The 21,539-nt window shown below is 39.9% G+C and overlaps 1 protein-coding gene across 2 annotated transcripts; it reads right to left on the bottom strand.

The window, feature by feature from the left end:
* Nucleotides 1–1,815: 1,815 nt before the first annotated feature.
* serpinb1 (serpin peptidase inhibitor, clade B (ovalbumin), member 1) lies at nucleotides 1,816–4,919 on the bottom strand. Of its 2 annotated transcripts, none has more exons than XM_038291791.1 (7): nucleotides 4,739–4,919; nucleotides 3,702–3,884; nucleotides 3,154–3,291; nucleotides 2,960–3,077; nucleotides 2,723–2,865; nucleotides 2,441–2,608; nucleotides 1,816–2,349 (listed from the first exon to the last, which is right to left on the bottom strand). In XM_038291791.1, exons 1-7 carry the CDS (start codon nucleotides 4,856–4,858, stop codon nucleotides 1,942–1,944), a joined length of 1,278 nt encoding a protein of 425 aa, XP_038147719.1. In that variant the 5' UTR covers nucleotides 4,859–4,919; the 3' UTR covers nucleotides 1,816–1,941. The 2 variants fall into 2 exon arrangements, with proteins under 2 accessions (XP_038147719.1, XP_038147720.1); XM_038291792.1 differs by having other exon boundaries at nucleotides 3,702–3,899; nucleotides 4,739–4,878.
* Nucleotides 4,920–21,539: the final 16,620 nt, after the last annotated feature.

Below are 21,539 nucleotides of genomic sequence, written 5' to 3'. Positions count from 1 at the left end.
ATAACATTCTGCAACCTGATTTTTATCATCTCAAAATCAGCATTGCAGCTATGCTAGCAACATTGTGCTTTCATTATGATTTAATTTCTCCATAGATAGTTAATCAGTTTTTACCTGTTTCATCCCGTGTCTCCTCTCCCCATCACCCCTGGCTCCCTCGCTTTGCCCCATTCGGTTTTCAAAACAATCAGTCTCAGTCACTCTCACGTCATCTCGTGCTGCATTCACTGCAGTCCGACATTGAAATTAGCGGTTGTAATTCTCAAATGATCCATAATTTATAAGCCTCGCCACCCCTACCGCCAACTGGGGTGGCAGCAGGGGTGGCAAGGCTGTCATTTAGGGTGGCATTTGCCACCCTATGCCACCCCAGTAGATCCGCCTATGCATCCATCCATCTCATCTGAGGTTGGGTTGTAGCAGCTTCAGTACAGAGGCCCAGGCGTCCCTCTCCTCACACACTTGGGCCAGCTCCTCTGGGGGAATCCCAAAGTTTTCCCAACCGAGAAACATAGTCCCTCCAGCATGTCCTGGGTCTTCCTCTGGGTCTCCCCCTGGTGGGACGTGCCTGGAACACCTCACCAGGGAGACGTCCAGGAGGCATCCTGACCAGATGCCCGAGCCACCTCAACTGGTTCCTCTCAATGTGGAGGAGCAGTGGCTCTACTCTGAGTCCTCCCTGGATGACTGAGCTCCTCACCCTGTCTCTAAGCAAGAGCCCAAAAACACTCAGAAAAAATATCATTTCAGCTGCTTGGATCCAGGATCTCGTTCTTTCAGTCATGACCCAAAGCTCATGAACACATATGAGGGTAGGAACTTAGATCGACCGGTAAATCGAGAGCTTTGCTTTTTGGCCCAGCTGTCCCTTCACCACAACGGACCGGTATATTTCACTTTTTATTCAAGTTCAGTTTTTTTAATTACGTTTTAAAATTACTTTTCTTAGTTCTGTAATACTGTTTAAGAATAAGATACACTGAATACGCTGAAGAAGCAGCACCCCTAGTTTTGCATCTTGTGATCAACCATGTTAAAATGTATTTATTAAAATGCAATATTGTCCATCTCAGTCCAAGCTAATGTGTTATTTCACATTTTAATTTTTCAAAAGCAAAGGTTTAACAAATATTAATATACATTTTTATGTGTTGAGTTGGAATAATGACGTATATTAGAAAAGTGCAAAAATTCATTCTGGTAGTACCTTAATCCAGTAAGTGCTGATAGAGATTTTTAAGGATGCAAACGAAGTCGACAAACCTGATAAAAGTTATTCTCATCATGCCGCCTCTTAGGATGACCACATGAAGAAGAAAAATCAGCGTAAGCAAATGGTAACCAGGAGCTGATGAAGCTGCGGCAAAGCAAAGAGGCTGAAGGGTTTAGGACTTCCTAAACTTTGGACAGTTCAACTGAGCAAAGGCGTCTAAATTTAAGGATGGAGACACTGAGGCTCATCACTGAAGAAGTAGCACAACCAAATATGCATTTTACTACTGCAAAACATTTTGCTCAATATGGGCAATTAAAAATATTTACTCGTTAGGAAAAAAAACAAACATGCAGAGGCATGATGAGTTCCAACATGTCACTGCAGCAGCATTTCCACTTGGCTCAGCTCAGTTTATTTCTAATCATCCTTAATCTAGATGTAACATTTATTTCAATCTGTTAAAATCAAACGCTGCTTCAGATTTATAGGAAACAGTTTCAGTTCCGTGTTTGACTCAAAGTTCAGGAAATGCTTAACTTTCAAATCATGATAAATGATACAAACCAATTTCACTATAGAGTAATCAGATTACCAGAGTGTGACTTGCATATTTACTTTATTGTAATTTATTCCTAGTTGAAATGAACATACTGATGGATCATTTGATGAATGTGGGAACATTTCCAGCTTTTACTTTGATATCAAACTTAGCTGCTACTTCAGTTCTACTGAGGAGATGAGAGCCTGCCAAAGAAGAGGATGGACTTGGTCTTGTTGTGCCTGATGAAGAAGAGGAAGGGGTGATCTGCCTGGAAGTGCTCCTCTCGCAGCATGCAGAATGAAATCATGCCAGCTGTGGCTGCGGCGGCTTCCGTCCCCTCTTCGTTCACATCCACAAAGGCCTTGTGGGCCACCGTAGACAAGAAGAGCCCCCCTTCTCCGTTCATGCCTGCTAGGTCGGCCTTGCCAGGACAGAACACATCTGTCATTCCCATCTTGGACAGATGGTCCTTCAGCTCATAGTCCTCCTCCAGCTTGAACTTTGGCAGGTGGATGATGATTTCTGTTTGGGTATCCATATTTGCTCTGTTGGTCCATTCGTCCAGCTTCTCTGGCGTTAGCTCGCTTTCCAGCTGCAGAAGTAAAAGATCTGCTGATTAAATTGCCCTTATGCGTTCTGTAGATTTTAGAGACTGAGCTTGAAAAACAAAATTGAGATTTTACCTTCAGCAAAGGGTCTGAGTCACCTGTAGCCAACTCTGGCAGGAGGATAAACATGCTGAGGTCCTCATTTACGTATGGAAGCTCCAGGATCTGCAGTCCCAAGTCAGGGATGTAGTTGTAAGGCAGCTTCTTCACCTGGTACATCATCTGGACCGTCTTTGTCTCATTCTGACACACGAGAATAGAAAACGAGGGGCGATCAGAGTTTTAGAGAACTTGTTTTTGAAGAAATCCAGCTTCACATTTATCGCAGTTCGAACGTCGACCGAAAAGTGTTTTTACCGGGTTGACTTTAAAAGGCATTTCCTTGGTTTGAGACGCATCAAAGCGACTCATCCAGTTTCCTTTGAAGTAGATGGCGTTCACCAGAGCCAGTCTGGTCATTGTGTTGACGGTTCCTGGCTTTAAAAGATCTTTTATTTTATCTGCAAAAAACATATAAAAGAAATGGAACACTTAATCCTGAGCCGAGAACAAACTCAGATGAATGGATGGATGGATTAACAGTCATATTCTAACTCTCTGTCTGCTGCTCCACCCAGCTGTTGATCTCTGCTCTACAGTCTTCTGGGCTTCCAATGAAATCCACAGGCTTCAGATCCGCTTGGTAGAACTTCTCTGTGTCTTCCAGGAATTTCTGCAGATTTAACATGAGGGTTTAATCAAAGTTGACTTTAGCACATCTTAAATCAGTTTGATTGGCAGAAACTCACAGGGAGGAACTTGGAAGAGGTCTCTCCGTAGAGACGGTTGGCCACTTTCAAGATGTACGATGCAGATGGGGAGTTTATTTCAGCGTTTAGTGTTTGGAAATCTGCATGGACGCCTTCACCGGCAGTGAATGAGAGGGCCTGAGAGAAGTAACAGCGGGGAAAACCAAACTTTATTTGGGAAACACAAAATCTATTAATCAAACTCATTGTAAACTTTATTTGTGAGGAACAAGTTTTATTTTTTTTAAATGTTCAGGTTTAGGAACAATGCAAGGCTTGTTCCGAGGGCTGTAAAATGAGGTCAAAGTACAGGTTAGAGATTCCATATGCAGTAAGCGCCTCACCCAGGACACACCTGTCAGTTAGCCTTAGATACACAACTTGATTAAAAGACCTGATAAGTGTGTTGTAGAACACAAGTGGAGCTTGACTACATTACATAATACTTGGCAGAAAGCCTATTTTAAATCCCTTTTTTAATAAAACAGGTGCTGGCATTGACAGAAACTTCAAAAGGTGATCATGTGAGGGAGGGAGTGTCTGCTGACCTTCGCCATCTGAGTAGCAGTGTCTCCTTTAGCACCCAGGTAGACCATCGCCATGGCCGAGCCGATGCTCAGCGGAGAGACAAAGATATTCCCAGCTGGTTTCGCTCGGCTCAGTGTGCGGAACAAGTCCAGGGAAAAATCTGCATTGCTGATCACCACCATGGCTGATTCTGTTCGGCTTTGCTAAAGATGGAAAAACTGTAATGAATTAAAATCAAGTCCATTAACTGCCTGTAATTCTAAACCTCACAATGCTGAACCTGGGTTCCCACTCTGTTGTTTTGGCATCAGCCCTACAGACAATATACACACAGTTTTCACTCTAACGTCTATGGGCTAAAAATAGAAACTCTTCTATTTTAATTAGTAATATTTGTTATTCTTACAATTGAAAAAAAAAAGATTTAAATTTAACATAAACCTCATTTTTGTTTAAAATATGTCGAAATAATAGGAATTATTTTTTTTAGAAAAACTGTTTATGTTTGAGTCTAGAGAGCTTGGGCAAATCTATTCCTTCCTATCCTAGACAGCAGGTCAAATGAACCTCCCAAACTGTTTACTGCTGCATAGGAATCCTCATTAAATTGGTTTCTTAATTAAAGACGATTGGAATAATTAAAGGAAAACAAACAAGATAAAATAATGAAAGCAGACCTGGAAAAAATGTGGAAAAAATCCTAAATGAGCCCCGTAAAATATCTCCAAAGCAAATATATAACTCATTTGGAAATAAGATTAATGCAGACAGCAAAGCAGAGCAGTCACCTGTACTAACAGGTGGGTAGGGCGACATATGCTCTCCTCTATAACTAAACTTGCACATTTGTAACATATTAAACGAGTTAAATTAAGATATATTCGTTTATAGGCTTATATAAACACTGTCATTATATTTGCGATAATATGAACGCAGTGCGTCTGACTGTCACAGCAGAAACTACCCGGAAATTAGCCTACAGTAATAAATCTGATGCAAAGCAAAGCTTTAGACAAAGTTGCGTGTTTCTAGTCGAAGCTTTTTTTTTTTTTTTTACCTTTTCTGGGTCTGGATGTGCGCTCAAACTCTGCGAGTATGAAAGTGAAAGAAGAAGCAGAAGAGAGGCGAAAATCCCCCTGAAAAGCAGGCGTGCTTCCTCTGGACAGGAGCCGATCATAGGACTGACAGCAGAGTATGGGTGCGACGCGTGACTGCGCGATTCAGGAGTGGCAAAAAACATCAGCGAGAAACAGCAGATGCTGCTGCTGCTACCAATCTGCGTCACAATCACCGCTCTGGATTGATCTCATCATAAAATAAAGCTTTTTTTACTTTTTTTTTTTAAGTTTAATTGTTAATTAAAGCAGGGGATGGATGAGCTGCATTTCTCTGATTCAGAAACATAAAGACAGTAGTCATTATTTAACTCATTGTGTTGCTGCAGGTGCCATAACCTAAGATGGTCAACAGGGGGCGGATACTACGGTGGCCGGGAGGTGCAAACCAACATTACAAGTTATTTTACAAGTTCCAAAACAAATGATCATTTCAGAAAACAAATTTACATGAAAAAACTTTTACAAGTTCCAGAACAAATGATAATTTCAAAAAACATATTTACATAAAAAACTTTTACAAGTTCCAAAACAAATGATCATTTCAGAAAACATGTTTACATAAAAAAACTTTTACAAGTTCCAAAAGAAATGATTATTTCAGAAAACATATTTACATAAAAAGGTGCAAACCAACATTACAAGGTCTTTTACAAGTTCCAAAACAAATGATCATTTCAGGAAACAAATTTACATTAAAAAAAAAACTTTTACAACTTCTAAAACAAATTATCATTAATTATCACTTGTGTTTCGAATGTTTTTTTAATTTGTTTTCTTAAAATGTTATTTGTTTAGAATTTTTAAAAGTGTTTGGTTTATTTTTATTTTATTTCATTTTTCAAGTAAATTTGTTTTCTGAAATGACTTTTTTTTTTTGGCAAAAGTTTTTTTAGATTTTGTAATGTTGGTTTGCACCTGCCGGCCACCTCTTTATTTGACCGCGGAAGAGGTCAAATAAAGAGGCGTCAGAGGCAGCCTTTCAACTGCAAGAAAGTTTTAGAACAAACAATAAAAAATGTATACACACTGTTAATGTAATTCAGGAAATATTTGAAGAAATGTAATATATCTTGCCCCTTTTGTTATTCTTTTCTTTTCTTTTTTGTTGTTGCTGTTTAATATCATCTGTTATTTATTTAAGTTAAAGTATGTCATTATATATATATATATATATATATATATATATATATATATATATATATATATATATATATATATATATATATATATATATATATATATATATATGAAGATGTTGCACTTTTAGCTTCAGTCATGTATCAAGTGGCACAGTGTTAGGGGTCTACCGACTGATGTTATTTGGCCAATAACTGATCATTAAAAACCCTGCCATGCTGATTCTGACTGTATCAATATCAAGTTCAAGTTTCAAGTTTCAAGTTTCAAGAATTTATTGTCATTGTCAAAAAAAAGGCAACGAAATTATGTTTGGGGTACAATACTTAGTAGCAGCAAGTTCCAAGTAAAGTGCACAACAGGTAAAAGTCACACCAGTGCTTGACCCCCCCAGCCCCGCCCCCCCCCCATCCCACTTAAAGTGCAGCAAAGATTACTAAGTGCCATAATGCTTGCCCCCCCAACACACACACGCACGCACGCACGCACACACACACACACACACACACACACACACACACACACACACACACACAGAATAAATACACAGCTCCCAACCAGACTATAATAACGGGGCCCTAATGAATAAGGCAAATCATTCAGAATTCAGAATTTAGGTAGTCCGTTCCTCAAGTCCTGTGAATTCAAGAGTCTTATGGCCTGGTGGTATAGGCTGTTGGCCAGTCTTTTGGTCCGGCTCTGAAGGGACCTGTACCTTTTACCTGATGGTAGAAGTTGGAACAAGTGATGGGCAGGATGGTGGCTGTCACGCATGATGTTCTGCACTCTCCGTAGACAGCGTGTGGTGTAGATGGAACTAATCTCTGGGAGAGGCATTCCAGTGATTTTCCCTGCTGTTTTCACCACACGCTGGAGTGCCTGCTGGTCTGCTTTGGAGGAGCTAGAGAACCACACTAGGAGCCCATAAGTCAGAACACTGCTGATGGCACAGTTGTAAAAGTTCACCAGCAGTGGCCTGGGGATGAGGTAGCTCCTCAGCTTCCTCAGGTAGAAAAGGCGCTGCTGGGCCTTCCCAACAGTAGAGGCGATGTGAGTGCCCCAAGACAGGTCCTCCGCCAAGGTCACCCCTAGGAATTTAAAAGTGCTGACTCTCTCCACCACCTCTGAACTGATGGAGAGGGGTTCGTGCTTTTTAGGCTGTTTTTTCCTAAAGTCCACAATCATTTCCTTGGTCTTTTTGGTGTTAAGAGCAAGGTTGTTGCTGTCACACCATGATGCCAGATGTTGCACCTCTGCCCTGTAGTCCCTCTCATCGTTGTTGGTGATGAGGCCCAGGACGGTGGTATCGTCAGCGAATTTGACGATCAGGTTGGAGGGAGAAGAGGCAGAGCAGTCATGTGTGAACAGGGTGTAGAGCAGAGGGCTTAAAACACACCCCTGGGGCGCGCCGGTGTTTATGGAAAGAGTGGAGGAGATGTTGTTGCCCACTCTGACCCTCTGTGTACGATTGGTGAGGAAGTCCACAGTCCAGTTGCACAGGGTGGTGTTGAGTCCCAGTTGGTGAAGTTTGTGGCGGAGTTTGTAGGGCCGAATGGTGTTGAATGCTGAACTGTAGTCCACAAAGAGGAGGCGAGCATAGGTGTTTTGGTGCTCCAGATGCTCCAGCAGTGTGTGGAGCACGATGGCGATGGCGTCCTCTGTGGAGCGGTTTTCCCTGTAGGCAAACTGGTGTGAGTCGTGTGATGGTGGAGTTGCGGCTTTGATGTGCTTTATGACCAGTCTCTCCATGCACTTGGCGGGGATGGGAGTGAGTGCCACAGGCCTGTAGTCGTTAAGGCCTGTGACGTGGGACTGTTTGGGAAGGGGGACTATTGTGGCGGCTTTGAAGCAGGCTGGTACCCATGAGGTGGACAGCGAGATGTTGTAGATGGAGGTGAGGACGTCTGTGAGTTCCGCAGCGCAGTCTTTGAGCACTCGGCCCGGTACACCGTCCGGCCCGGGTGCTTTCCTGATGTTGATGCGGCGGAGAGCGCACCTCACCTCGTGTGTGGTCAGGACTGGGGCTGGGACTGTGGGGGGGAGAGGGGGGAGGGCAACGTCGGTGTTCTCCTTGTCGAAGCGGGCATAAAAGACATTTAAATCCTCCGCAAAGTTATCCTTTGTAACAGTTGTTATAAAATCACAATAAGCTTTCAATGGTTCAATTTTATTTTATTGAATAAAGAGCACAATAACTGTAAATAAAAAAATCAAAACAAAACATGATAACATCCCAAGACAGCCCTCTCACTATAAATGGAATGTTTAGAGCATTGGCAGTGGCTGATTTTCAGAACTTTGCAAAAGGTGGATAAGATCAGTTTTTAAGATGATTTTATCTCTAAGTATCAGCTGATCAAAGGTCTTGCAAAATTTAGAAAATCAGGGCTGATAAATCACGGCACCCATATTTTTCTTCTGCTAGCTATATCTGGTGTCTCAGGAGTCACAAGTTGCTTGTTGGTTCAGTGTTTCCCTTAGTATTTTAAACCATGAACTACTTCCCTGTTTTTTGTATGATGCTTTTCTTCTGCAGCCCCCATGAAATAAACACTGCATCCCCTGGTGGATTAGGTCTAAAACCACCACTGGTAGTAGAAGGTTAGCAGTAGATGACAGAGATGCAGTGCTTTAATTGAGGCGCTGTTCAAAATTACACAGATAACATCACTTCTAAATTTGACCCTTTGGTGTAGGACGCGTACTGAGAACTTTGCACCTCCATGAAGTTAGTCTGAGGTTGGATAATAGATATTTAAGCTTCACAGAGTGAGCAGCATCTAGCACACGACTGATCCATTTTAGTCTAAAGTTGTGTTTTTTCTTCTATAACTTCGAGGCCATGTGACCCACTGATGTAAAAACCATGTAAAATTCTTCTACTTTATGTGTTTTTTTTTTTTTTCATTTTTTGCAACTCTATAAAGTATATTTTCACTGAAAAAAAAAATGAGAAATTGAATTTAGTTTTTTTCTTTGCTGGTTGTTGTTTTTTTTTTTTTTTTTTTTTTTTTTTTGACTTGTCAGGGGATCTAGAATCAGATTTGATCCTTTGAACGTGACATTTAAGATGTCCTGACGTCAAACAACTTCTTTGTCTGATGTTGGATGCTTCTGTCTGTAAAATCAGGTTTCCTGTAGGAATTATAGCTATTATAGAATCTTTATTGTATGATAATTATTATAGAACATTATGGTGTAACCTAAATTTGCTTGTCTGTTTTTTTTGTTTTCCTGTTTTTTTTTTAGTTTGATCAACAGCTGATTAAATCTCATGACAAAAATAAAGATCCTTACAAATATCAAGCAGCGTTGAAATTTCTTGGGAAACTTTGCAGCTCATATTAGTGTTCTTGTTTTTTTGTTTTTTTCTGTGCCATGAAAGCTGTCCTCTTTATTCATCCTCCTCCCTCTATTTTTAGAATTTAGCTTGAATAATAAGTGTAAAACTCTGTATATTATGCTCGTAATTACTACTAAGTTTATTCTGTACAAGGGTTATTATTTGGATATGATCTTTGATGTTTTAAATCAGAAAGTTACAGCTATGAAAACATGCCACAAAACTCTTGATACCTTTCTCTTGCCTCCTATACCAATTTTTAGTTAGGCAAATAGAGGAACATTATAATGTACTTCCCGCTTCAACCTTTCCAAAGTTTATTTATTTAATTCCTCTTTCTTGGATCTTATTCCCAATATTTCAAAGTTTCAGGTAACTGGAAATTTTTCAAGAGGACAGGTTTGTCATCATATTTCATCAGAAAGGCGTGTCTCCGTTATTCATCTCTTAGAATTCATATCTTTACCACTGAAGTTTACACTGTTGGCATGGTAACAAATGAAAACTGATAAAACAAAGGTTGCTGTCTCCTCAACAGCAACCTTTGGACTACACACAGAAATTCTTAGAAAGCGTTACAACTTTGATAACAAGAATGCAGAGTTAGGAAATAAAGATTTTCTTATTAACTTATCACAATTCTGTAGAAGTATTATACAACATAAATGTTACAGAAAACAGAGTAAATTAGTTTCTTTAAATTTTAAATAAGATACAACCAAAACAAATTGTCCAGAAATAGGTTTTCACAATAATATCCCTTTAATTTACAAGGCTTGTGAAATATGTTAAGTATGTGTCTTTTTGTGAGGTACATATGATTATTTGGTTTTAACTGTATTCTTAATAGTAACTATCTTTAGAACGAGTATGGTGGGGCTCTCAGACAATGTTTTAAGTTTTGTTTTTAGGGGATTCTGCAGTTTTGTACATTTTGACAATCTGAAATGTTAGTAGGAACGAGGAAAACAATTCAGATCTGAAATAATTTGAGTATGTAATTTAGTAAATTACAGCATAACACAAATCAAAATAAGATGCTGTAAAACCCTGAGAAAGGGAAATGTATTCTTGATGGCAGTAAGAATGTCAGTAAGAACATCCAAATTTAGTTAGCAGCAATTTTAATTAAACCTTTAGAGGTGTACATTCAGGGGATTTCACCCTGTCCAATAGATGGCGCATAAGTTACATTTTGTTTTTGTCATTGATAAGATTTGGAATATACATTTACATACTTTTCACATAAGCTCTAACTTATAGTTATGTTGAAATTACCCCAATCATTGGAAATGCATTTAGAATTCTAAAAACCTTTTCCCTGCAAACTTGCCTTACTCATTGTGTTTAATCGACTATCTTAATATAGGACAATTAACCTATTTTACAAAAAAAAATAGGTGTACATACATACACAGACACACACACATATACATATATATATGTGTGTGTGTCAAGGTTTGGTGGTTGTTTAGAGCAGGCATCCCCAACCTCGGCCCTCGAGGCCCCCTATCCTGCAGGTTTTAGAGGTTTCCCTGCTTTAGCACAGCTGATTATAATGATTGCAGTAGACCAAAAGCCTGTTAATCAGCTTTCAGTTAAAATTAGCTGTGCTGGAGCAAGAAAACCTCTAAAACCTGCAGGACAGCGGGCCCCGAGGACCGAGGTTGGGGATGCCTGGTTTAGAGGACCCACATGCAGAGTTTGAGAGGCAGAGGCAGAGGTGACTTCTTGCAATTCTGGCAGGAATCCAAAAAAAAACCAAAAATCCAACATGAAAAATGTAAAACAAACCAGAACCACGGAATCATCAGGGGAAAACAATCACAAGGAGCTAGGGTAAGACGAGGCAGGACAAAGTAAGACAAGTAGGACATGAAACCAGCACTGAGGAACTGCACAAGGAGAGTATTTATGGGAGACTGAACAAAGAGGGGACTAACGAGCTGATTGGGAGCAGGTGTGAAGAGAGGAGTCTAGAAAGGAGCTAGCACAAGACGGCAACAAATAAAAACCTTAGAACTCATATATATCCAGAAAATACAACAAAATAGGAATTAAACCAATAAAACTAGAAAACACAGAGCAAAGTAAAACATAACAGAACCAATACGTTGACAACATGTATATTGATTTAGTTTACTTTCTGCAAACTATATGTTACCTGTGTACCCCACAGGGAGCAACATAGACTGCAGCTCTGGGTCTCTGAGCAAGACCTTTAACTCCACACTGCTTCCCGGGCGCCTCACAATGGCAGCCGCCCCCCCTAAAAAAGATTTGGAAGTCAACATTACACACTAATGGACAACTCAAGGCCCTCTATAGCTACAAAAAGACCAACACTTATAATAAATATGAATAATAATGAACATTTTATTTACCTCTGTAACTCAGTTCTCCAATTAACATTACATAGATTAATTACTACAGGCTGATGTTTTAAAGCCTAATTATTTCTATTCATTTTTAGGGATTCCGTCTTTCAGCTCATTGAAAAAAACCAAAATATAAAAGACTAATAAAAACACAATTTAAATGCGTGAATGTGATCTTAAGGAAAATGTTTAATACAGGAAATATACATTTATTTTTGTCGTTTGGATTATTAAAAAACAGAATTAAGTCTCTGTCTATCATTGAAGGCAAACCCTGGTGTCTGAGTTTCAGGTTCCATTTAACTCAAAATACCATAACCGTCTCTACTGACCTAGAATTTTATGGTGGCATACTTCTCTGTTCAATAAGGTACAGCTGACGGGGAGAAGGAGAGGCTCTTGGCAAAGAGTTCGACCTTCTATAAATCTCATTGTTATTCTGACTTCTTTACGAGCATGAGATGAAAGCAGAGCAACTTTGCACCAGCAGCACGGGACCAAGGGCGATGAGATAGGGACAGTTGTCATTTAACAGACTTTACCCTTGTCCTTCAACCGGCACGTGGGGGAACCTAGAAATCGACACATCTATTAAACACCTTTTTATGGTACGGGGCCAGAGCTTATATGATCTGTAAAGGAAAAAGGCATATTCCATTTAAGTCTAGCCTGGAATCTTAGGGCATCCCTAAAGGGAGAGGATTTAACAAAGTTATTGGTGTGTTTGAGCTAAAATAACCAAGGCTGAAACTAATGATTATTTTGCTCATCAGTTCATATTCCAACTATTTTATTGAGCATTTTAACAGACAATTTTTTCCCAATTAAATGAAAAATCTCTTCAAAGAGAAACTGTAAGCTACATTACAGCAGTTTTTATACCAAGCTTTGCCATCTTATAACTCTGTGACCAGGCTACCAGTTTTTTATGTATTTCTTTCTCTGCACGGACATTAAAAGGACATAAAAAAAAAAAAAAAACTGTAAGGATTCGCAAAGTGTCCAGTTTTCAAATAAGATATTTATTTATGTGATTTTTATTCCCTTTTGATTGAATGCAAATGAAGGTTTGGATTTAGGATTGTACATGACTATAATCTCTTTTCCACATTTGATTTCAAACTCACAGGTCTTCCAAAGGATTTTGCCAGTCGTCTTTTGAGAAATGTGATTAGGAATTCTTCGAAATCCCTGATCTCCACTCATTTAGTTTTAGCTGAAGTAATAAATTGCTTGGACATGTTGTATCTCTTTAATCACTCCCAAATATTATAGTACAATCTCCGTTAAAAACATAGCGTCAAGGTTTGAAAACCTTAAAATTCAGAGAAAAATGTCATTATCAGCTTATAACCATATCAATAATTTGCCAGACTTGATGGAAATCCATTTTCTACTACAGGTTATTTGAGTTATGGACTGTAGACATTGCTGCAATTCCAACCTTTTATTGCAAACTCTGCTATAAAAGGTTGAAATGTATGTTGCATTTTACTCAACAGTTCATCCATTCATCTTCTCCCACTTATTCAGGGCAGTCTATTGGCGAGAGTCGGGGTACACCCTGGACAAGTTGGAAGACTGTCGCAGGGCAACACAAAGACGAACAGAGACATACAACCATACAAACACACTCACACAAAAGGACAATATAGAGAAGCCTCTAAATTTAGAGAAGCCCTGTTTTTGGACTGTTTGAAGAAGCCAGAGTACCCGGAAACAACCCATGTGAGAACATGCAAACTCCATGCAGAAAGACCGCAGGCCAGAAAAAAAATCCAGGACCTTCTTGGTGCAAAGCCATAGTGCTACAAACTGCAGCACCGTAAAATGCAAATCTCTAGTTGGTTAACAATAAAAGGGAAATGTTTAGGACTTGAAGTTGGTATTCAATGATTGCTGGTGTTTATATCTTCTACTCTACTCTAAATACAGACTGAACACTGAGTACTCTGTTGCTTATATAGTAGAATATCACTGTTACTGTCTTTAGCGTCATGTTCACTATTCTGACCTCACTAGCACAGCGTTAATTCTCCCTGTGGACGCAATTAAATAGAGTGTGGTGCATCTGATACAAATTCTCCTGAGTCCGGTTTGAAATGAAAGAAGGTGAATGGTGTTCCAGGTCTTTTTTATGCTTCATTATATTTCCCCTCTATCTAACTAATCTTTTTTAACATCAACGAAAGACTGTTTCTAATTTCAAGCCTTCATGTACAGAGTTACGTCTGATGCTGCAGAATTTACACCTTATATCAGGCATCCCCAAAGTTTGTCCTCGACGGCCCGCTGTCCTGCAGGTTTCAGAGGTTTCCCTGCTTTAGCACAGCTGATTATGATGATTGAGTTGAGCAAAAGCCTGTTAATCAGCTTTCAATTAAAACCAGCTGTGCTGGAGCAGAGAAACCTCTAAAACCTGCAGGACAGCGGCCCTCGAGGACTGACTTTGGGGATGCCTGCCTTATATGGTGACTTGATTCATCAGTATCTGATGGCTGCACTTCTTTGTGGGCTAATATATGCTGAGGCTCATGCTATACTAGTTTCTCAAATTATTTTTTTTATTCCATTGCTGTAACTAGAGAACAAAACTAAAAAAACAAGACTGCAGGTTCCAAGAGGATTCAGGTACATGATACTGGCCATCATCCTACTGACATGAGCTCTGGGTGGAGGGTACCACTGGTGTTCTGTCTTCTGTCAATTAGGTGATGTCACTTGAGCAGCGTACCATTGTCCTCAGTTGCCATTCCAGCACCATTGTGTGTTGACACAGCTGTGACCTTCTCAGGGATCATCAGGGAATCTGGCCTCCTGATTGAGATTCCATGTAAGATTAAGCAAGCCCTAAGAAATCTATGTCAAGTTCACAGCATGTCAATCAGCAGCATTCTAAGTCTGCATCATTTCTTCATAGCTCATGTGAGGTCAGTGCCAGAAAGATTTGCACCATCCATGATGTCAGTAAGGCACACTTAGTTTTTTTTTTTTTTGGCTTAAAATATATTTCAAATACTGCATCTCCCCAAAACTATATAAGCTGTACCTTTGAAAAAAAACAACACAACTATTTTCCTAAACTATTCTTCATCTTAACCACCATGTCAGCAGCATGGGTGACTTCATTTGAGCTCACCATGCATCGGTTGTGCCAAGTCTGACTTTCCACCACATAATCCAAGCTTGGGTTAAAGCTGCAGTGTAGAGCTTTGAGAAAACTGTTCACTTAGCCTAAAAAAAGAATAATAAAAGGACTCCTTGCAGCTCCTTATGTCAGGCTCAGCACAAGAGGAGCCAGTTTTCGAAAATTTAATTTAAGACGGAACTGTAGAAAATGGGGTCGGCGTCTAAGGCAGGAACCTCTGTTGGGGGAGAAGACAGAGGACAATGGTTCCAGCTGGTCAGCTGCCAACAAGACGTGGCGGGCACCGCCCACAGAGTTCCAGACGCTTAAGGTCCAGGAGGTTGAGAACAGGGAGGAGATCAGAACCGAGAGGATGAATGAAGGCAGGATAATCCAGAGGATGAAACCAAAGCCGGTGTTGAGGAGGTGCTCAGGAGTCCTGGCCAGAAAATCAGCGATCCAAAGAGGAAGGGGAATCGAGGACGATGTCAGGAAACAGCTCCATGTCAGGCAAACAGATCAGAAAAGGGACAGTCAGGCTCATTGGTAAAGAGGCAGAACTGGTCAGGATTAGGCACACTGGAATACTCTCACCAAGGGATTAAATAATCTGGCACTGATGACTGGTTGAAGTCTGGTTAAATAGAGTCTGGAGCAGGTGAATCAGATGAATGGTAATGAGAACTTGGTGGAGCTAGACAGGTGAATGAAATGAGTAATCAGGCCAGTCATCAGCGCCAAGATCATGAGCCATCCTAGAAAATTTAAGCGCCTAATGAATGATGTGCAAACCGTGTAGCATGATGGCTATAAGCAATGATGGTTCACGTAATGTATAGGGTGGAAGAGCTGAGCGCACTGTGCAGCCTTTAAATAAAAGAGGAAAGCGCAACATTGTCACCTCAGACAGGGAGCCACCAAGCATTTTAATTGAGCTAATCTTTGCCAGGCAAGAATAAAGGTTTTGGTTCGTTGCTATAGTTGTGTTATCAAAAGATTAGCTGGTTAGGTAAACAATAGTTCTAGAATCTGTTTAGTAAAACAAACTTTCATTAAAAACAGAACAATGTAAGTAAAGTATAAAGCAGAGGGAAGCTGCGGCATGAGTGAGAGACAGGCAGAGAAATCTTAACAGGGTGATTGAAATGTGAAGTATGTATGAAAATCATTCAAAAAGGCAATAACATAAAGACTGTGAAAGAGACAAGAACACTTTGACTGAAAAATGAGGAGGTAGAGATAATCACCTGGTCTGAGGCCCCGTCCACACGAAGTCAAAACGAACACGAAACGCTGATATTTTCCAAAACGTTTGCCGTAAAGACGGAGACGTAAAATAAATGTGAGCGTCCACACGAATGCATGAAAACGCTGCAAAATGTATGCCAGGCCTGTAAGTGGCGCTGTGGTGCCAAAGCAAAAATAAGCGACGAAATGTTGGGCATGTGCACTAATATTTATACATGGTTGCCCTGCGAGTCCATTTTCGTGGTTAAGTGAAATTCAGGTGCTGAACTATGTCGTCGATATTGCTCTCTTCTTCCTGGAGATATTCCAGAAGAAGAAGATTCTGTTGTAAGCCCGACAGCAGGGTGAGTAGCATTAGCAACGGCGCCATTGTTGTTGTGATACTGGTCGCGCATGCGTGTGTAGAGGCGACGCTATGACGCATGCGTGTAAAAAAAAAAATGCGGTTAGGGCGTAAAGATGGAAACGCGAAAACGGCGTTTCAGAATCTTCCCACTCTGAAGGCTGAATAAAAAAATGATCGTTTACAGACCCCCGAAACGCCGGCTTCGTGTGGATGAGAGGCTGGTTTGGTGAAAAATTTGTGCGTTTAGGCCAGTGTTCGTCTTCGTGTGGACGGGGCCTGAAATAAAAGGTAGATATTTTTTTAAACAATTATTTATAAAATGTTATATTGGAAGAGCTCCATGGACATGGCAATATGATTGTTATACGTTTGTACAGGCATCTGTTGGGAGCATTTATTGAGGTATTTCTGAGGCTTTTTACAGAGAAACATTTTGTGATATAAGATTTGGCCGTATCCTCCGGCCCTACTGTCAGGATGTATGGTTTGTTTCCATCATAGTTTTCTAATGCGCATTTTTATGTGTCACATTAGAAAAGTTTGATGAAAGCGGCAGAATTCAAGAACAAAAGCTCCCACAAATTCACAAAAAAGTTTTCACAATCGATTGAGTTGGTTTTTGGTTTTGGGGGAAAACAAATTCATGTGCAAAATGGGAGATGAACACTTTTTCTTTTCAGTTGAGCACCAACGTAGGGAACTTTTACGTCACATGACTGATTTACAGTTTCTGCTCTCGCAACTTTCCTATTATGTGTGTAATCATGAGTGGAACCAAAACCGCCATTACTATCTGACATGTTAACCTACTTGCCTGATCACATAACTCATTAAAACATTTCTCCATTACTGATCTGTGGTCAGTGATATATTGCAGCCTCTACAGTACTTCCTGTTTATTACAGCCATGGGTGACAATGTGGAATACAGTGCTGTAGTCAAATAAGCCAAAATGAACTTTAAAACATGGAGGTGGCAGTATCATTTAATGGATATGCTTTTCTTGTTAAAGGGCAGGGAAGGTTGGTCAGGATGATGGGTGGATCTAAATATATGGCAAGCCTGAAAGCTCAATTTAGAATCTGTGGACATGTAAAAAAAATGTGTTGTTCTCAATCCATTCTGACTGATCTGGATCTGTGTTGCATAGAAGACAAATGAGCTCAGACTACAGTGTTAAAGTGTACAAATCTAATAAACATATATATATATAAAAAAAAAACTGTACAAAGCTGGTAAAAACATACATCTAAAGCCTTGTTTTTGTGTAAAGGGATTTTAAAAAGGATCAATTCAGTGGGCCTGAATGAAAAACAACTCTCGTAAAACACTGTTGGAATGGATGTACTAAGAATCTTCTGAATGATGGGATTGAACTGACCTATTTTATGTGAATTAATGAAACAGTTTTTAGAAATAATTTACTACTTTGTGCAGTTCTCTCGAATAAAATCACACATTTTTTGTTTAAATAGGACAAAATTGGAAAAAGTTTGATTTATTTTGCAAGTCACCATATGCAGACAATGACAGCACAGAACAGTTATTTCCTGTAACAAACAATACTATTGTTGTGCGATAATTAAATTTAGTCTAGGCTAAATAAAGAACCGCTGGAATGCAAACATTTGGCCCCTAGTGACATACCAGGATAAATGCAAAGCACCATTTAAACCCTGCAGTAACAGGCTCAAGGGGAGACAATTTGCACACAGGAGGAAGATCAAGACAGGAGGCGACAGAGGGAGTGAAAAAGGATTGTGTCATAGGGACAAGGCTAAAGACTGAGCTCACAAATGAAAAGGTCAAGAGAACAACAGATGATGGTGATAAACACAACAGATGATAATGAGACAATGTGGCAGGTAAACAGAGAAACCCCCACATTGAAGTTTTCTTAGAAGGCATTAAAATAGATATAATAGAGACTTAGTTCTACATGAAGAACAACACGTTATCTTGTCATAAATGTTTCTGCAAAAAATTGCATCCACGTAAATACACACAACACAACTGATGACGTTGTAGTATGTTCTGGCCCTTTGGAAAATCTGTAAAACTACTATAAAAATTGACTTACAGCGTCGCTGTTAGGAAATGATGTGGCTGGCATGGGTACACAGAACATGAGTTTTTCCCATTCTGGGACATGGCCTCCCAAAACGGCAAATCAGTTGAGATTCGCTGCATAAACCACAAAGTACATTTCCTGATGCACCTAAACTAGGAATCTGGCCAAATGTATTAGTGATCCAAAACCCTGACAACCCAGGGTGCAGACCAGGAAGCGGAGTTGTACTTTAGCTCACCTCTCTGCAACTTCTTTACTGTTACCCACTCATTACTCCATCCAGACCGTGTCTTGCCAACGACCAAAATCTAATGAATTAGAAAAGATTCCCAAAGGAGTAAATCATGAGCAACTAATTAAATTGTTGCTGCCATCAACACCTTTCTTTATAGACGTTTGAGCTCAGGCTGTTTTTCAGTGTAGTCCTGTTTCTCTGACTGTGACTGGCTGGATGTGCTCTCTTCATCCTCTGACATGAGAGCTGGCTCAGAGCTTGTCTGCCTGGCTGTGTGTTTCCTGGACGGGGCCGTCTGTGGACCTGGTTGTCAGTTGTCTTTTGTATCTCTGATTCTGTCTCCTTGAACCCCAGTCAGCCTCGACAGATGGCCGCTCACACTTAGCCTAGTTCTTCTGGAGGTTTCTTCCTGTTAAAAGGGAGTTTTTCCTCTCCACTTCCACTACAACCATGCTTAGTGTGAGGGATTGCCTTCAAGTCAATGAAGTGATGCAATTAACTGGTTTTAACAATAAACTTTGAATCAATTAGACTGTGTGATCTGGTTGAATTGTAAGGTACCCTGAGATAACGTGTTTTGAATTGGCGCTATATAAATAAACTGACATGAATTGAAACTGAATTGAAAGAGGTGTGATACGGCATCCAGTCACCTTCTTATATAAACAAAGATTATAGCTTATGTCACACCTTTGGGTTTCCCACATGCCTTTAATTACTGATTTTATAATTAGTGGAACTGAAATTGATCCATATTTTGGTGTTTTTACTTTTCATGAAATTACAGAATTTTCTGTTTATAGAACATGATTTTTTTGACAAAAAAATATTGCATTGAAAGTATTGGATGTAAAATGTGGTAAATCTCTCAGATTGATATTAGGGGCCAAAGATTCTTGATTGGAACAGGTTGAGTCAATAGAAAAATAAACTCCTGAAAGTAAATAAAGTTATTTGCCCAAAGGTTTTTAGGATATTTATGCTATTTTGAAATACATTTGCAACCTTACAATGACTGGCTTGATGTGCTCTCTTCATTCTCTTACACGGGAGCTGGCTCGAGGCTTGTCTGCCTGGCTGTGTGTTTCCTGGATGGGGCCGCCTTTTACTGTTGTCTTTTGTATCACTGCTTCTGTCTCCTTGAACCCCAGTCGGCCTCAGCAGATGGCCGCTCACACTGAGCCTGGTTCTGCTGGAGGTTTCTTCCTGTTGAAAGGGAGTTTTTCCTCTCTACTGTCTCTAGAAGCATGCTTAGTGTGAGGGATTGCCTTTGAGTCAGTTGCCTTTGAGTTGATGCAATCAACTGGTTTTCCTTATATAGAAAACATTGATTAAATTTGACTGTATGATCCAGTGAACTGTAAAGTGCCCTGAGATGACAAGTGTTGGGAGTTGGCGCTATAGTAATAAACTGAATTAAATTGAATTGGACTCATCTTAATGTGGACACGGCCTTGGGGATTATGTTTAGGGAAACCTATAATTAGGCAAATGTTATTGTTATTTTGTATGCACAGCGTATACAAAACAAACATTTGTTGCATACAGCTTACTTATTGCAGTTGGAGTAAGATAAACATTACCAATATAAAGTGCAGCAGTTATCAGAATGTAGCAATGTGGGAGAAACACACAAAACTGTTTAAAATAATGGGAAAAAAGGGCATTGATATGAAATATAGATATGGTACAAAAGGCAGTTGAAACATGGAGTTGTGTCCTATTTAAAGGGACACATCAACCCTAAATGCAACAGATCCTTCTTAACCTATGAATGTGCAGTCTTAGTCTTGACTAGTCACTGTCTAACACTCATTTGTAATTTCCAAATAGCCTTTAAAGACTGGAAAGCTGTGTATGTTTTTGCATAGCTTGGTCATATAATAATGATAATTATTATACAATATCTATAATATATATTATCAATCTCATACTGGAAAAATTAACTCTCTGCATTTAACCCAACCCCCTTGGGGAGCAGTGGGCTGCCATTGTGCGGCACCCGGGGAGCAGTGTGGGGTTAAGGGTCTTGCTCAGAGACCCAGAGTGTAAGTGTAAGCCAACACTCCCACTTGTGCATGTCTTGGATCTGTTGTACTTCTTTAACATTTAAAATGGTGGAACAGCACAAGCAGCAAAGCTAAACCAGCACAAACCTGCCAGCTAATCCGGCTGTGGAGGTAAAGGATATTCACATCTGCTTCACAAAATTAAAATCCTTCTGGAAGAGGAATAAAACCTGCTTCTTTATAGACTTTTATTGATGTACCACCAAAAATAAACTTCTTGTTACTTTCCATTGTAATTGGGCATGAGTTGGATATGCACACCTCTGTAGCTTCAAGTGGTGAATTTCTCACTAGTCTTATCAGGGAGGACAGTGTAACTAGGTCACCGTGTCTCTGCAAGCACGTCCTAATCTATCAGTGTCTGCTGAAACTGTCACCATGAGGGTCTTCTTCATGTGCACTTCTATATGAAAACATTATGGGTGTGAAACTTTTTTCCTTTTGCCATTTATAAAAAAGTGTTTTTCAAATGCATCTCAATGGATTCCCAGCTGTCCTGCAAAAGTCAAGTGTTTTCTTCAGACCACCATCATCTCCAAGTGGCCTTTCATGAAGGACTTTTTTGGTTTCTTATGGTTCATGGTGCAAGGGGGCATAGAAATAGGCCACCTCACCTGTTTGCCCTGCTGCCCTCTGACAGATGTTATGGAGCCATAAACCCTGAACAGCGAGACTCTTAAACAATTTTTAAACTACTGGCTATCTGAGACTTTAAGGTCATTACTGTGTATAAGAATACCCCCCATAGCAAACCCCCCCACACCCAATTCAACCAGACTAAGTTAT

The sequence above is a fragment of the Cyprinodon tularosa genome, unplaced genomic scaffold (genome assembly GCF_016077235.1).
Source record: "Cyprinodon tularosa strain WSP-4 unplaced genomic scaffold, ASM1607723v1 ctg30, whole genome shotgun sequence".
Classification (NCBI taxonomy): Eukaryota; Metazoa; Chordata; class Actinopteri; order Cyprinodontiformes; family Cyprinodontidae; genus Cyprinodon; species Cyprinodon tularosa.
The sequence above is the reverse complement of the archived record's forward strand: the minus strand, read 5'-3'. Positions and strand labels throughout refer to the sequence as shown.

Bases quoted from the DNA above. Each gene is read 5' to 3' on its own strand.
- serpinb1 (XM_038291791.1), bottom strand. From the start codon at position 4,858: ATGATCGGCTCCTGTCCAGAGGAAGCACGCCTGCTTTTCAGGGGGATT. The intron at 3,292-3,701 runs GTCAGCAGACAC...TACTTCTCTCAG, and splicing joins CTGCTACTCAGATGGCGAAG to GCCCTCTCATTCACTGCCGG. The intron at 2,609-2,722 runs GTAAAAACACTT...CTCGTGTGTCAG, and splicing joins TGCCTTTTAAAGTCAACCCG to AATGAGACAAAGACGGTCCA.